The 18,030-nt window shown below is 44.3% G+C and overlaps 1 protein-coding gene across 7 annotated transcripts in view; it reads right to left on the bottom strand.

The window, feature by feature from the left end:
* EHMT2 (euchromatic histone lysine methyltransferase 2) overlaps window positions 1-18,030 on the bottom strand; it is a 338,110-nt gene that overhangs the window by 205,306 nt on the left and 114,774 nt on the right. For all 7 annotated transcript variants that reach the window (XM_078645918.1, XM_078645920.1, XM_078645919.1 and 4 more), the window contains 2 exons: window positions 10,245-10,312; window positions 9,361-9,564 (listed from right to left, as the gene is read on the bottom strand). In XM_078645918.1, coding sequence (XP_078502044.1) covers window positions 9,361-9,564; window positions 10,245-10,312 — 272 coding nt within the window. The remainder of the gene's footprint in view (window positions 1-9,360; window positions 9,565-10,244; window positions 10,313-18,030) is intronic.

Genomic DNA, 18,030 nt, shown 5'->3' with positions numbered 1-18,030 from the left:
CTGCGCTTGCGGGTGCAGTGAAAGAAAGAACTGACTTCAGCGAGCGTGGGCACCTCTAAGCAGCTCCAGCGACGTCATACCGGCGCCAATGACGCACGACGAACCCCACCGACGCGCAGGGGTACTGCTGACGAAAAACTTTCCGGATCCAGTCTGACGCCTGGGGGTAATTCTAAGGTAAGGAATCTATCACTACGTGTTTCTTTCAGATAGTATGTTTCTCCTTTTTCCTACTCCTTATTTCCTCCCACCACCACTGATTTCACATCTTCCCTCCCCCTTTTTCCCAACACACCCATTGAATCAATCTGTTATTGCGTTTTCCACTCTTCATAGTGCCTGGAAAAAGCGACAAATAATCTGTTGCACTGTTATGGATAAAAGTATTAATACGTGGTAAACTCGTACTAATAATTTAAACAACATTGTGTCGTCTGTTATTGATATTGTGCAGAGTGACACGTCAACACTGTATCATGGGCAAAGTCAGCTTAGATTTATTATGCATTTTAGCTTGGACGCTTCAAACACTTAAAAATGAGTGTGTTCCACGTCATTACTTAAATTGCACCAATTTATTTTTACCTTTTAATTTAACAAGCAAACACCAATTGAAGCCATGAAAGACGCAACCTACATAATGCTGCATTAAGACAAATTAGAACAACTTCCATTTACTATAGCTAAAACTCCTTTCGCTGTGTGGTTAATACACAGTTATTTCTCTACCTATCTCGACATTTCACTTCACAGCTTGCATGAAACATTTCCCTGTAGGTAGATATGAACACCTTGGGAGTGGTTTCATTCATGAATTAACGGTTGCTTCCTTTTAGATATTGTTGTGAACGTGCCAACAAGTACGTTTTTAATACTGGAGAAGAATGCAACTTTACTGCCGGACAGACATTTGTTGGTAACATACTAAAATTCACAACAAATATAATATTTCAGTGCACAATTTGGCCTGTTATTTAAAAGGTATCCCGCAAGTCTCCCCCTTATTACGACACTCTCCAGCACGAGTTATTTAATGCTTAGTGATCAAGATTGTTGCAGAATGCGACACTGGGTTCTGTATATTTTATCCGTTTCCCAGTTAGTCACATGTTGCAACAATGTCTTGTTTCCCCATCCGCATGGGATCGTAGATAGGGCATTGAGGCCTTCCATTCCAACTTTGAAGGGAGACTTCAACAAGCTAAGCAAACTCAAAGCATTATTGTTCCAACAAGAACTAGCTCTCACATCTGCTCGCGAAACCATCGAATTGCAGGTGGCTAGAAATTACAGGAAAAAAAGTAATTGTGGAATACAAACCTTCCCCTGCATTTCGGAAAATGAGTGAATCTGTCTAGTATGGCTGGCCTCGCCCACTTTTTTTTAAGGGTGTAGGCTCCAGATTTGTTAGTTCATTCCAAACTATCTTTGAAGTAATCCCGGCTTTCATCCACTCCATTTTTGCCAGTGTATTCGGAGGATTGCCATTGCTGTTATTCCTCAATTGCGTCATTCTCATCCTGTTCCTGCTTTTACGCTCCAACACTACTGTAAGCATATGTTTCAAATCTTTGGAATATTTCTACTGCAAGAACTGGATCTTGCTTGGGCCTTAACATTCCAGCCTGCTTGGTTTACCTGCATGCAACCCGTGTTCCACGCTCTCTGGTGCCCCTCTGAATAGGCATTGGATATTTGCCTGGCTTCACAGGCGCCTTCTGTCTTGGACGATAGACTGCTGAGGAGTCCCTTAGTGACCCATTTTCAGGACTGTCCTTTAGGTTTGCGACTGCTACACAATGAAAGGTTTGAGGCACTCACCTTCGAGAAACCATGAGCATTGGCACATGAGTCACAGGCTCTACTAACACTTTGCAGATTGCCCGGTGACTGCTCTCGGCATCGGATGAGACCGAGGATCAGGTTTGTTCTTTGGAGCTCATGACTTGGGATGTTGACCAATCATCATATGCGGAGTTGGACTTCAATGAGTCCTTAGCCTTTGAATTGGCAAGTGACACAATGTATTCCTTGGCACTGCTGTGATAGTTTTCAATGTATCTTATTTTTGAATTGTGCTTTGAGTTTGTTTACCTTCTAATTACATTAATTACATTTCGTATTTTATTTTGTGCTATTATCCTGACCAATGGGAGGATGTTGTGTGTTTCTTACATGGCCCATTGTCATTTTCCCTATGATGGCATAGTTGCACACATTGTAGGCCGCATTTCTGTTGCACACATTACTACATAATCATGTTTGCGTAGGTGCCACACTGTATTTTGGTGTGCTGTTCTTTTCCTGGGATTTTGCCTGAACACCATAGACAAGGTCAAACAACAATTACCCTTGTTATTCTCTCTGGTCAGACACTAGCACCTAACATAACATGACAATTCAGCTGCTATTTGTGAACACACGTCTTGTCACGAGAGTTCTAAAAAATACACTCTGAGCGAAGGTCATCTTAGAGCACTATAGTTTAAATAAATATTAAAAACTCCCTTCGTGTCTCTCCTTTATCTTATTGTGGACAAGTATGAGTGAGAGAGCGAAAGGGTGTGTCCTGTTACAGCGAACCCTGAGAGGAGTGTGTTGTGTTCTGGGGTGCCAACTCACTTGTTTTTCTAGAAAGGTTAGGAGGGCAATTGAGGCACTATAGCTAGTCAGAATCAGGCTCAGAGATACTGAGGTAGTATGGGGACTCAGTTCCTACATGGCAATGTTCTATGGTACCAAGCATAGTTTTGTTCTGGAGCAGAATCCCTGCATCATGAACTACACAGTGCCATAACAGTTTTAATAAAATGAAAGTGAATGTGAGTCAGGAGTGACCCTAAGCAAAATTATGAATTGCTTGTTAATGTAACATGAACTAAGCGAGAAGAATACATTTGTTCAAATAGCTTTGTTGGTCATCAGTGATATATTTATTGTATTGTCTGTAAGCATGCCCAGAGACCTAAGAGGTTTAAACGCTAACAGGGCATGCTTAGCCTTTGACACTTATGCCATTGGGCTGAGGAATAAAAACACAAGTTATTCAAGAGCATAAAGTGACCTCAATTTGATGATTAAATAGATTCTTGACTGTTTGCAATGCAAAACTATAAGCTACATCACTTCCAGGCAGAGTTCCCAAAAGGCGACAAGGATGCTGAAGGGGGTCTATACTGGTGGGACAGATGTCTAGCAGTTTACCAGGTAACTGAAGATCAACTATGTTAATGCATGACAATTATGCATAACTGAGCATCTAAGGTGGACTTATGACTGCCTACAGCCAACCCTTTAACAATTCAGTTGGTTTGACTGAAGTGTACAAAAAACAAGGTATCCCTTGATTCACTCAATCAACAAGAACCCCTTATCAATAGTGGTATTCTTAATTCATATAAAACACATAGATAAACTAAAAAATATCTCACTCAAAATCCCTGAAAGAATCAAACAATGATACTACTATACCATGCAGTGCAAACACGTCAATTTATTTCTTTAAATAAGACCACACCAGGTATGTTTTCAGGTTGCACCTCAATATTGTAGCGGCATATCTGCTCTTACAGATATACCCTCACCTGTGGGATAGTGCATCCTGCCTTAAGGCTGTGAGGCCTGCCAGAGGTGTGAATTCCCTATGCCTTCAGGCAGTGTTAGCTGGCATGGCAGTATTAGTGCCATGTCGACTTATTAATTTTCTCCCTCACAGGGGCATGCAAACTGTAAGGGGGTTGGTATGTGGGGGAGGAAGGGGTGGGGGCAGGGGACTCTTCAGCTCCTAGACCCTAGGTACTTAAGAGTACCATTTAATAGGGACTTACAGAGGGCAGAAGTGCCAAATAGGGAATTGTTTTTAGGGAAGAAGCACAGGGTACCTGGTTGGCAGGGACCCTGTGCACTACATTTGAAACCAGATCAAAACCCGGCAAAAAGTGGGGGGTGAACCATGTAAAAGAGGCACTTTCTCACACATAGGCATTCAAACAGAGAGCTCCCAAGGCTCAGGGTCTCACTTCAAGAGGGTAATAGGAATTGTAACTACTAATTAGGAATTTTGCTAGACTCCTCCAACTAGCTGAAGGCTTGTGTATGTATTTATTTATTATGCATTGCAAAATCACCTGCTCTCATTTCTGTTTGATGTCTTCTTGTATTCCAGTCCCTAGATTGGTGTTTTTGTGTAAGAAGCAGCTGCTGTAATTCTGAATCTCATCATAGCTGTATACAGTTCTAAAATACATAAAGAGTAATACTGGGAGGGATACGGTCAAGCATGCCAAAAAAATAAAAAGCATTTGCAATGCAATAGGTCTCGCATTTGTGAGAGTTTGAGCTATTGGCATTGTACACGACAATGCCTTTATTTATGTGTTTGCAGGTTTTTACAACACATAAATAAAGGCATTGTCATTTACAATGCCAATGGCTCAAACTCTCGCAAATGTGAGACCTGTTGCATTGCCCATATAAAGTAGATACCGTATATACATTAAAACGTACTGTAAAAACGAATGTTATAAAATACAAGAGACAGACAGAATATGCAAAAACAAAGAAACTGCATTTTGTTTTTATGTACAATTTGTTTTGTTCTGATAGAAAGTAAGATTTTAAAGGGCCTGCTGCGATAAAATCACCATGCAGAGGTATACCAATAATCAACTATGGCTATAAAGATATAAGGCCTCCTTGCATGGCATACATTATTTTTCCCCTTTACATAAGTTGGTTTGACACAAGGTAACAAATTTGTTTAATACTAGCTCATGTTCCATCTTCAGGAGGGTATACTGATGGGGATTTTCTCTCTCCCTTTTGGTAAATATATATAGTGTCGTCTAGCACTTTATGATACTAGAATAGTGTGCCCCCTTTTTGCCTTGCAACTGATTTTTATTTATGTAGTGTGAGAGTACCTCTAAAAGTTAAGCCTCCTGTGATCATACCGTGGAATGGTCATTAGCATATAGTGTTTAGCTGTAAGAGGCAAGGGTTAGGTACAGATGTTTAATGCAAACATACGTCCAACACAGGGACAAACACTCAGGATGGCTCCCTGAACCCATGGGTCCCTTACCTGCTCTGGACATGGCGCTTTGGGTGACTGCTCTGCTCATCAATGGCAGTTGCTACAGATAACAGCTCCGTCCAAGCCTTCTGCTTTCGGGTGACTGCTGTGCCCTTTGATGGAGAGGGCAGAGGAGAGCATCTCCGCCCGACCTCCTACTTCTATTGCTGCTTTCAGGGCCAAAGCATCATCACCAAAAGGAGCACATTAACAGCGTGCCGAAGCTATGGGCTACGCTGGGCCCATGATGTATGTCGCGCTGCAGCACCGGGCCCGAGTAAAACGGGTGCTGTGGTTATATCAAAAAAATATATGTTGACAAAAGCAGGGTCAAACCTTCTGCTTATGTTGCTGCTTTCGGGTGACTGCTGTGCCCGTTGATGGTAGTGGCCGAGGAGAGCAGCTCTGCCCGAGCTTAATGCTTCCGTTGCTACTTTCAGGGCCAAAGCACCATCGCAGAACGGAGCAGATGAACGGCGAGTAGCAGATATTTGGGCTACACTGGGCCCCTGATGCATGCCACACTGAGGGACCTACCAGGCGGCAATGGGTGCCATGGCTGTAAATTCTTTTTAAATGATAAACGCAGGGGGCGCACTAAAATGGTGCCCCTCTATGTTTCACTTATGTGCATGGCGGCCGTGAAGCGGGCGCCCATGGAAAAAATAAACAAGCTGGCCGCTCGTATGAGGAAGTTATGACGCACACATGTGTAGGTACCAGAGTCCCCGAACTGTACCAGATCCAGTCCAGACCACTCTGCTCCTGCGCAAGGCAGAAAGCTTTTCTGAGCACGGGCCTCGGAAGGAATGTTTCGCTGCTCCAAGTCCCTGAGGGCCAGGGCGGTGTCCGCACAGAGCACACGCAAGCTGAGCTGTCTGCTACGTCCAGACTGGCAAGATATTAGGCAAGATATTATCCTTATCTAGTCAGCCTACAAGCAAAGCCACGCAACCGAGGATGAATGCTTAACAGAATACCCTAGCGAATGCTTAACCAATATCAAACGCGCCTTGCTGATTAGGTCTCGTGACCTACAATGCGTGCAAGCGCATTGAGGCATCGAGAATTCAAGTGCTCGATCGACTAGTGAAACCACTGCGGTTTCTTCACAGTGCATGTGAGGTCACGTGGCCACAAAAGCGGGTCACGTGACCACACAAGCACGCGCATCTCCCTATTCCGCCTGCATCAACTTCTCCTCCCGTCGCTCGTATTCCCGCCCCCCCACCAGGCTCTCCCGCCCCCATCCGGCTTCCCTCCTGCCATTTGCCAGCATTACGTCGGTAATGCGCCCCCCACCAGGCTCTCCCGCCCCCCATCCGGCTCAATGATTAACTAGCTGCTTCCTTAAAAATGGCATGCATTGTAACATTTTGTTTCTCATTCTCAGCTTGTCTTACAAAGGCATCACCCCCTGTGAGGAAAGTGCTGGGTATTTGTTGGCACAATCATCTTGTAGAGTCAGCTGACACACAGAGAACGAAACATCCTTCTCCCCGTGTGGGTGAAATGTGGGTCCAGTTTTAGGAGCACGACTGAAGACGCTATATCCACATGTCGACACTGCACTCGATCCTAGAGGCCCCGGTATCAGACCGCAGCGCTATCCCGAACTGACAGGGTCACGCAGCAGAAAATCTCCCCACTGCACTCATCTTGAATCGCAGGCCCCAGACAGCAGAGCTATCGCTAGACGCAGCTTACGTTGCACGATAAGTAGTTTTCATCCACAGAGGCGTAGCCAGGGTGCCATGACCAACCCACAAGATAGGAAAATGGGCCCCTTCCATCAGCTCTAGTTGGGGCACAATCGCCCCCCTCCCCTCGCCCCTTTCCCCACCCCCTAGCCCCCGGTGCAACTACTGTAGTTATTATAGCTAACCCTTGTGCATCAGAGACACCAGATAGAGGGGTGTGAGGAAACGACCACTGAACTCCCGCGCGCGCTTCTGTGCAGCGCTTCCTTAGTACAAAGATGAGTGAGTGACAGTGACCCCATGCTCTTCTTAGGAGAGACTCCCCCCCCCACACACACACACATATCTCCCCCGCGCCGCCGCCACAGATTGGATAAAATATCAAGCCTGCCTCATCTTGACTCCACCTCACGCCTCTTCAATCCACCGCTAGACACTTCCTGCCTCTTTATCTGACTCTTGCAGGTTCTTTTTCACCCCTGCTTCTCTCGGTGTCACGGGTCTATCTTTCTCTCCCTCCTCCTTTTTTTTCCATTTTCTTCCTTTGTTTCCTCCTTGGCTCTGGGTGAGTGATGATGAAAAGTAAAGGCAGACCCCCAATGGTTTCCGTTGCCCACCACCTGCACACATAAAGCATTGGATAAAGCAGCCATTCACCGCCCGGACAGCAACAAGGGCCACTGTTTAGACTTCCAACATCTGAGCGGGGGCGGGGGGAGATTTGTTTCGGATAAAGCTTATGGATCCCCGTCAGCAGCTAAAGGGTCGGCTCTGAACCCAACCGTCAGTGCTGCGGACACTCCCCTGTCCCTGACGCACGATACACAAGCAAGGACGAGAGGAAGGGGGCGTGCAGGCAAGTGCACACACATCCATGACACATCCACAAAGGGGCGCCTGGAAGCCGTGTGACATGGCAATTATTCCACTAAATAGTAAGATATTCATTATTGTAGCTTGCATGCCATGTTTACTGCAAGCAGGTAAATGGATTATATGCGTTCGCCTTTTAATGATCTTGTAGGTAAATAAAATAAATATGTGATAACTGAATTGAATTGAAAAATGAATTCTAAAAGACATTTGGTTATTTGAAACTGATCTAAAGAGAGCATTCTTTCTGGCGCGCGCTTGGTCTCACTCACACCCCGTATGCCTGCTCCCCCCCCTGCCCCCCACGCCTCGCACCAGACTCCCCCGCCGCTCGCCATATGCTCCTTCCCTCCCACGGGCAGCCTGCGGCCACTGACAACAATAACGGCTTTGATCTATCTCACACCCCTCTCCCACTCCCTCCTCCCACTTGCTCCTACTGATCATGTAAAGGGGACGACACTGGAACATACAACACATATTCAATTACAAATGCTATAGGTGTCACATCTGCGAAAGTTATAACTATTGCCATGATAAATGACAAAGCTATTAATTTCGCTATTTTCAAAAACAAAACCTAAATGAAAAATGTGTCATTTACAAGACCAATAGCTCAAACTTTCCTAATACGAGACCTATTGCATTGCAAATGCTTTTTTTTTTAAAGTGCTCAAGCATAAAAAACAAGACGTGAGCGTGCACTGCCGAAACCTGTCTTGGGGCGGGACTTCTGTCCTCTGAAGCCCGCGCCCATGGAGTGGCTGTCCCAGAGGAGCAGTGGTGACGCGGGGCTCCCATGCCCGAGGGAGAGCCCCGCGGAGGCTGCAGAGGTCCGGAGTGGCGCTGATGCGGTGAGTGGGGCTTAGATGTACTGGGGGTGGCAGCGGCGGCGGGGGGGGTGGAGTGGTGTGCGTCTGTATGTGTGCGCTTGTGTGTGTGTATGTGTGTGTATGTGTGTGTATGTGTGTGTATGTGTGTGTGTGTGCGTGGATGTGCGCTCGTGTGTTTGAGTGCATCTCTGTGTGTGCGCTCGTGTGTGCGTGCGTGTGCGAAACGAAAGCAGGGGGGTGTGGCTGTGTGTGTACGCGAGAAGTGCATGAGGCTTTCAAGGGAGACAGGAGATGGTGAACACGCGCGCGCGCGACCTGATCCGATTCCGGCATGCTGCGCGTGCCCATCTCCTGTCTCCTTGAAAGCAGACTCGCCGACTATAGGTTTTGCTGCGGCATCGCTTCGCAATGCGTCGCAGGTGCGAGACCTAAAAAGCTACCTTTTGAGATGTCTCAGTACATGTACAGCTGATGCTCTAAGCAATAATTTCTAGAAATCCTAGCACTGCTGTAACAGAAGAGCATTTTGTTATCCAAGTTCATGATAAGAAAAGGACAGGTTTATTACTGATTGATAGAAATCAGAAGTATTTTTTTTTATTCATGTACATGCCTTAAAAAAATAAAAAATTAACGACAGCTGTTGGTTCTATTGCTACAAGAGTGATATTTTTTTTTTTAACTAGCTAGATTCCCAAATGGGAAAATAATATATATAAATGCATACATTGAAGGTTGAAACAGAACTCATTACTTCACTCTACGCCACGATATCAATCAGGATGTAAACAATATAGTGGTTGAGTTGAGTTGTCCATTTAAGTATCCCTTGGATGCTCAGTGCTGGACCCCTATCGCATTGGAACGGAGTAGCACTCACCTTACTATCAGACTCAATAGTCTCCTCCACAGTATAGCTGTCGTAGAAGAGGTTGAAGTTGGCCCCCACCTCAGGCACCCATTCTGTTGGTACAGCTACAGATTTTGCCTCACTTTCTTTACCCAACTGCTCACCATGCGGTGAGATGTGCGCAACAGGTGTTGTAGAGCTAGCACCACGAGCAAAAGACAGTTCTTCTAAAGTCTGAAAATAGATACAGAAATAAGATGCTCATAAAATATTTTATCACAGTATAATCTAAATAATAGGATGTACCCATGCCTTAATGCTTCGTCAATGACTACCTGATCAATCATTAATTTTGGTCCTCTCTCCTCTACAGCACCTTTCTAATAGTGCAACTCCATTGTGCCAGCTCTTATAATTTACATCCAATTGCAGATTGCGAGTCTTTTCTGCCTCTATCATATCATATACTTAATTCTTCAGAATCCATACAACATACATTTACCTTTCGTGATTGTTTCATATCTTTTTTCTTGCCCCCCCCCCTCACTTCTTGAATTTACTTCCATGCACCCTTCATCTCGGTAGAAGGGCATTGCGCAGTTTTAGGAGAGCACTGCCTTTTTTCAACCTAATACGAAAAATGGAGGATGTGTGCTGAACAGTAATACTGTATACTGCTGTTTCTTTAAAGTCTTAACCAAAAACAAGTACATTTTAATGATTGATACTTTGTTTGCAGATTAAGAACGAGAGCCTTCCTCAAATCTTTGACAAATCGCTTCCAGAAAAGCCACCGCTTCCAACCCATAAAAAAATGCAACACATTTAAATCAAAAGGACAACAAATCAGACCGCTACGAGCCATAGATGCCCTACAAAACACCTTGACACCTTACCCAGGAAGTCCCTCATACCTGCAACGCTTTCTTAACAGGTACGTCTCCACCAGCAGAAGAATGAAATTTCCTTTTTCTTGCACCTGCTGGAAGGGGCCAGTAAGACAAAAAGAATTTTAGTGAGCATCAATAGCACAGAACAGAATACAATGTAAAAGATGTACCCATTTTCTAGTTTTTAGCCCATGTCAAGGCTAATGTATGCTTGATCCCTTCTCATCCTCAGATCTCCCACTTTATCCGGTCTCATTCTCAGCTTTGTGGGCACTGGTTCTCCCTTCTGAAAGCAGCAGCTGGCTGTACAGAGCAAAGCATTACGGAATATCATACTGGATAGTTTGGAATGCAATATTAAATACAAATCAGTTTCTTAAATAGAAGAGGTCCATGTTGGATTGCCAAAGATATCTTTAAAGTGAAGCCCACACTATGGGATCATCAGTCAGAGCCTTCTCCTCTCAACTAAAGAAGCAAAACAAATGTTGTATCTTGTTTAAGTCTTTTAGTTATAAACATGAGATTGGAAAAACAATGTGAAACAGCATGCATCTCTGGAAGCAACCTTTCATTAACTGTGCAATGCTACTCAACTACTGCATTCACATGATGACAGAACCTCCTTATTGGAAATCCCGGGTTTGAAAATAAAATAAAGTTCCCTAAGCACAACTAATTAATCTCTTCTAGCAATAGAGCATGGAGAGCGCAGAGTCACCCAAAATGCTAACCTAAACACTTCACAGCGCCCCAATGGGTTTTTCTAGAGCAGGCACAGACATGGAGTTCCGAGACAATAGTGCAAAGAATATCCAGTACAGCTGCCAATTAGAAGGATATAGATACCTGTCGCTTAGGTATGAAAACCTATTCCAGACTGCAGACAATTCCTGACTATTGATATTATGACAATAAAAATAGCGGTGCATGAGAGTGAGATTTAGGGTGTTGCATCAAGGAGGGGGTGCAGCAGAGGACATAGGCCTATCATGACATTGGTGTATGATGAGGAGGATTATGAATGAAATCCTGCAGAACACACCATTACCGCAAGGAGTGTCCTAACACTGAGAAAATCTAACAGAAGATACCCAGAGAAGAAAATTAGTTGACTTTTGCATAGTTTAAGGATATTAAGTGGTTAGGTTGATGACAGAGGCAATCAATTGTCAGTCAGAACCAACAGTACCCACCCCTTCAGAACCAGCAATATCAACTAGCTCAGAACCAGCAATACCCAGCACCTCAAAGTGACTATCAACAAGGTGTGAATCAATATACACACCAGGACGAGAATCAATATTTAGTGACGAGACACGGCCAATATTGGTGCAACTAAATGACATTCCCATTTTCAATTTGAGTGGACACACATTGGATTCCTCCACCGAATCCCTTCTAACCAAAGGCTTGTCTTATGTACCGCACACCAAAGTGAATACATTTGAAATCCTTCGCGATCTTATGACATTCTTTTGTAAAATTAGACTCCATTCCTTCTTTGAAGGTGAGGACACAAACACACCACATAGCCCAAATACATCGGCGTTAGCACCTACGTCCACCCTTTTACCATCTTTAGAACAAGTTGCCCCGGAAATTGCAACTTTTGAACATGTGGTGTACAACAATCGCAGCAATGAAATATATTCCAGCCCCCAACTATAACATCATTAGGGAGGAGAATTGCGCTCTCAAGGAGCTGGATAGTAAAAAGTTGTGATAAGGGTGGAGGCATAGTCCTCATTGACACCCAACAATACATCCACAAAATGGAAGACATGCTCCATAATCGACAGCACTACACTCCAACAACCATTGATCCCACCAAAAGAGTCAAAAACTAGTGCTTAACATCACCATGGGAGCTCTGAGACAGAATTTCATCTGCGAAAAAGAATGGGAGTACCTGAAAGTAGACAAACCAAAAATGGCTGTCATCTACGGTGTCCCCAAAATACATAAAAACAGTACAGATCCTCCCTATAGGCCCATTGTTACCACCATTGGCTTGGTCACAGAGCCCCTCTCCAAATACATGGACATCCTTTGAGACCCCATGTTTCTAAAATACCCTCCCATATGAAAGATACGAGGGATATCAAACAAAGTAGAACATCTCCATTTTAATGCTTCAGTCCACACCATGGTTACCATGGACAGCAATATATCCCAAGAGGGGGCCATCAAACCTGTCAAATGGTTTATGGACGTCTTTGATAGCATGTGTCCCAGAACATTCATTATTGAGTGCCTCACCTTGGTACTTCAGGAAAATACCTTTGAATTCAATGGGTCCTTATACAAACAAAGGGGGTCAGTATGGGGGCATCTTGTGCCCCCACAGTAGCCAACATCTACATGATCCTCTTTGAATTCAAATATATTGACAATGAAGTTGCCCCGTTCAGTGATTCGATTAATCTATGGCCTAGATTTATAGACGATGTTTTCTTCATCTGGATAGGCGACCCTGATGCACTCTCAGATTTTCTGTCCTGGATCAACTTATGTGATAGTAAAATCAGATTCAATGCAAACTCCAGTAACATCAAGGTGGAGTTTCTAGACATTCCTATACAAAATAATGAAGACCATCTAGAAGTAGTCCTATATACAAAGCCAACTTCCTGCAATACTCTATTGCACTTTCAAAGCTACCATCCGGCGTCCCAGAGAACTAGCATCCCATTTGGCCAGTTCCAGTGTTTACGCAGGAACTGTACCACTCTACAGTACTTCGACCGGAGAGCTATGGAAATGAAAGCCAAAATCATGACCCGAGGTTATCCAAAACGTCTTGTGCATGATTCGTACAAACTGGCTTGTTTCTACCACAGACAACATCTTCTAACACCTCAGACTAAAACACCCAATTCGAGATTAGTGTTTTCACATGTCATTCAATTGTGAACGATAAAATGAGTTATATCATAAATAGCAACTGGCATATTCTCAATGCAACCAGAGAACACGAAAATTCGTTAGCAAAACCACTCTTATTGCTTAAGAACGTATTGCTCCACGAGCAGAGACATCTATGTGACTGCTCGTAACAAATACAAAAAAGCCATTGCGATGGCCAAAACAGCCTATGCTTCTAACAAGATCCTATCTGCCCCCTGCAAATCTAAGGAGATTTTCAGAGTGCTTGAAGAATTTTCTTCCGACCCCAGGACGCTTCCTATCCAGGCCCCGACACAGGAGTCTTGCAATGCCCTTAGTTAGTTTTTTCTGGAGAAAATTGTTATGATCAAGGACACTATTCCGGCCACCTCTCCTGGCGCTGACTCTGTCTGCCCCCCTCCTAATGCCCTTGTCCTCACACATTTCCCTCCTCTAGATTCTAAATCTCTGGCCATATTGGCCGCCCGGGTCAAATCCGGCTCTCCGGACGATTGCTGTCCACCCTCCATATTACGGGACATGTGTCTCCAGCTTCCCGATAATATTCTTCCTCTGCTGAATTCTTCTCTTTCCTCTGGCTCCATACCCAACTCCTTCAAGGCAGCCGTCCTAGTGCCTTTACTGAAGAAACCTGGAGCGGACCCTGCGGCTTTGGCGAATTATCGGCCTATCTCCCTTCTGCCCTACTTCGCCAAAATTCTGGAAGCCCACGTCACCGCCTGTCTCTCTCAGCTCATCGAGAGCTCCAACTTCCTCGAAGCCAACCAGGCCGGTTTCAGACCCGGCCACTCTACGGAGGTAGTAATCCTGGCCGTACTGGACGCTTTTCGAGCTGGCGTCGACAGGGGCACTTCTCAGGCCCTGGTTCTTTTAGATCTGTCGGCCGCCTTCGACACGGTGGATCACAACATCCTTCTCCACCGTGTCGAGCAGACCGGCATCCAGGGCCTGGCGCTGACCTGGGTCAAATCCTTCCTGACTGGGAGGTCTCAGACTCTTAGCCTGGGTACTTTCAGGGCACCTAGGGAGCGCTCACTTTGCGGGGTCCCTCAGGGCTCTTCTTTATCTCCCCTTCTTTTTAATTTGTATCTTCAACCTCTTCTCTTTTCCTTGAGGCAGTGGGACGTCACCGTATTTAATTACGCCGACGACCTGCAACTCATCTTTCCTCTTGACTCTTCTTCTGCTATTTCTAACTTCCAGGCGGTTATGACTCACATCCTCCAGTGGATGAGTCAGAACCAGCTTAAATTAAACCCCGGGAAGACGGAGCTCCTTCTTCCCGGTAAGAGCTCTACCCACTGGGGCCCGCACTTCTGGCCGGGAGACCTCGGCCCTCCTCCCACCCCTGTGGCCTCAGTAAAGAGTCTCGGGGTCATCATTGACTCCGAGCTATCTCTTAAACCCCAAATCGGGTCGGTGGTCTCCTCCTGCATGTACCAACTGCGCAGGATTAGAAAGGTGGCTTACCTCCCGACGCCCGAAGCCCTGATTGTAGTCATCATGGCCCTTGTCCTCTCCCGCTTGGATTTCTCGAATTCACTCTACTACGGTCTGCCCAAGACTCTCATCTCTAGACTTCAGATCGTCCAGAACCAAGCGGCGAGACTGGCCTGCGGGATCCCGAAATGGCAATCTGCCAAACCTTTTCTCACTAAACTTCACTGGCTTCCTATTTCTTCGAGGGCAGCCTTTAAGATCGGTTGCCTCACCTTCAAATCTCTTACCGGCACCTGTCCTGCTTTCTTGAAATCCCTCATCAGTCCTTATTGCCCCTCACGTAATCTTAGATCCTCTACCCTTCGCCCTCTGGTCGTTCCTTCTTTTAAACTCTGCAGAATGGGTGGACGGAGATTTGCTCTCCTTGCCCCCACATTCTGGAACTCTCTTCCTTCCCCACTCAAATTTTCTGACTCGCTTACCCAATTCCGTAAATCTCTAAAAACTTTCCTTTTCCCACATTCTGGTTAACTCCCTTTCCTTTTCTCAGTGTCAGACCAGCGCCAGGAAACCCACGGTGACAGAGCGCTCTAAAAGCTCCCCTTAACATAACATAACATAACTCTTTGCCCACAAGAAAAATAAAAATCTTAAAGATTTAATAGAACACTCACGGATTCCACTCCCGAAAAACATCCCATCCAAACATCCTTACTAGGCAATAAATCCCCAATAGGGAATTTTAAGTGCATGTCCTGTGTTGCTTGCCAATGTGCCGTAGAGGCCCCAGCTACACCATAAATAACATCAATGTCGTATCAACAATGTTAACCAACTGCAAAACAACCAACAGCATATACCTCATCGTATGCCCGTACCATCTGGGGTATGTTGGCGAGACTTCACACACCATGACCACTCATCTGACTGAACATCGGTCAGCCATTAGAATCAAAAAACCAGCGGCCCCACTAGTTAAGCACTATATGGAGGCCAAGCATACAGCACAAGATATACAATGGTACATTCTTGAAAAGATACGCATTAATTCAGGTAACCAGAGTACTGAAATACTTAAAAGAAGGGAGTTTTCGTGGATTTACACTTTGTACACATATAAAAATGGGCTAAACAATGAAATCCCCTGGGATCAGATGATTATATACAACAACAGCTAATTCTCCGCCCCCCCCCTTTAATGTCCAGCATCTCAGAAATCTTTTAAAACCTTTTTGATCTGAACTTGATCTATTAACAATATTCAGACCCCAACAGCGTTCAACATCTATCGCTTTCACCGCTTTGCCCACAAGACACAATATTGTACTATGTGCAATCGGCTCAGCAATGCTTAGATTTTTGTTCAAACATCGTAGCATTTTATCCTCCACATGTTGGAGCTGCACTCGTGAATGATAACAAACACTCCACTGGGCACACAAAAAATGTATAGATAACTATAGGGTGGTATCAGAACCACTTTTCTTCTTTTTGTGGTGATTTTCTAATAAGACATTTCTATGTTTAGACATATGACTCCATCCTCATTATTGTGAGCTTACTTCTATGTAATACACTCATCCAATAGGGCAGCTGTTATCGACCCCACGCTTGGATGCCTGCTTTTGTCCTACCTATCGTTAATGTAATGTAATGTCCCTTCCGCTTCACCAGGTAGCAGTTAGAAACACAGATGTCGCAAGCGGACTTAAAACCGACAAGGTAACTGGTGTTGGCTTAGTAACTTTACTTTTTCGCATCAGACGTGGCACCAATACATTGGATGCTCCAGGGGTTCACGCACGGAGGCGGCGCTGTCCGATCATTCGAAGAGGACTCGAGAACCTCGCATGGTATGTCCATCATAGGAACATTATATGATCGAAACATTTTCGTTTTCAGCTATTGTGGTTAATATAGTGTATGTATTTTGTTTTCCTAGTGAACCATACAGTATTGCCTGATCACCCAGCATTAATATTGGGGACAGCGTCGTCGCCGATTCTTAGATATATCACTCTTTACCTTTTTCCCATAAGGACCATGGCCCTTCAGATGTTACGGTAGTGTAAATAAAATACTTATTTGCGGTCTTACCATTATTTTTACTACAGGTACATGCCTCGAGTCACCTGGGCAACATTTAACCACACCAGGGGCCAAGTACCTCAAAACTAAATATTACAAGCCAGTAACGCCATGCCCCCGGGCAATTATCAGAGGTAATAGATAGTCCATTTATCTCTGAAAATATCAACAATATGGAGACTTTTTGGATTCTTATTATACAGTCTCTAGTAATACTTCAGCAATCTTATTGCTACACTGTATCCTTTGCATTTTGTCTTCAGGACTTGTCTGTTTACATGCCCTTCAGCTACTTGAGTGACAAATTCAAGAAATTTCATGGGCATCGTTGTTTATTTGAAGATTCACATTAAATGTACATTTTAATGGGTCCATTTAGTCATATGTCTTTTTACATTACCCAATTACCTATGCTACCATCTAGGAGTATCCGTCCACTGCAGTGACAAAGTCTTTACACATTTCTCTAAGAGACTCTTCATCAAAACATTTAAGGTAAGACCCGGACTGCTTAATATTCTAACCTATTCTCTTGTTAGATTTCCTACTCCACGACTTTGGTGCGCATACAAAATAATTTTAGGATCTCACCGCACTTTCTCAAGTGAGACAATTCGATTTTTTGAACCTACATTTAGACCACATGCATTGCATGTACAACATCATTAGTACCAACTAATCTAGATATTCATATTAATGATAAGTATCCCTCCAGTAGAGACGTTTAATTGATTTCCAGCATCCAACTCTCTTCCCGTTGGACATCATTTGGTACTGTGGTAAAAATGATATTTATGATGCTCTCATTTTTATTTCTAGAAGTCCAAGATATACCTACATGCACTACCGGTCGATACTCCAAGCTTCCATGTTAAGGAGCTTTCCTTTCTTTTTTTCTCTGTTTTTACATATTGAATGAGGTAATGTAATTTCATTAACCGCATCGCTGCGGCGGCTTTTCCCGCTGTGCGCGGCGGTTTTGTAAATACCGCGTTACATGATGAGCTCAGCTCGTCATGAGCGCACGGCAGGTAAGCCTCATGACGAGCTGAGCTCGTCATCAGCGCGGAAGGGGTTAAAGTACCCCGCTCTACACAGTTTACTTGGGACAGAAAATATCACCTTCTTATATGTGTAAGGTTTCATCACACTCATTGGCTATCTTAAATATATGATAAAATTCTCTGAACCTTATTGCTTCTTATTCAGTCTTGGTGATTTTTCACATTGGTTATCGGATCTATTCTCTTTTTTTCTTTTTCACATTAAATCAACTTCCTTTCTTTCTTTAGTAACCATCAGTCCCATTGTGATATGGGGGCATTCTTCAATTCTTAACCTCTCACTGTGACATGTTTTAAAACAAGTATAA

The sequence above is a fragment of the Lissotriton helveticus genome, chromosome 5_1 (assembly GCF_964261635.1).
Source record: "Lissotriton helveticus chromosome 5_1, aLisHel1.1, whole genome shotgun sequence".
Taxonomy (NCBI): domain Eukaryota; kingdom Metazoa; phylum Chordata; class Amphibia; order Caudata; family Salamandridae; genus Lissotriton; species Lissotriton helveticus.
This window is presented reverse-complemented; position numbering and strand designations above follow the sequence as displayed.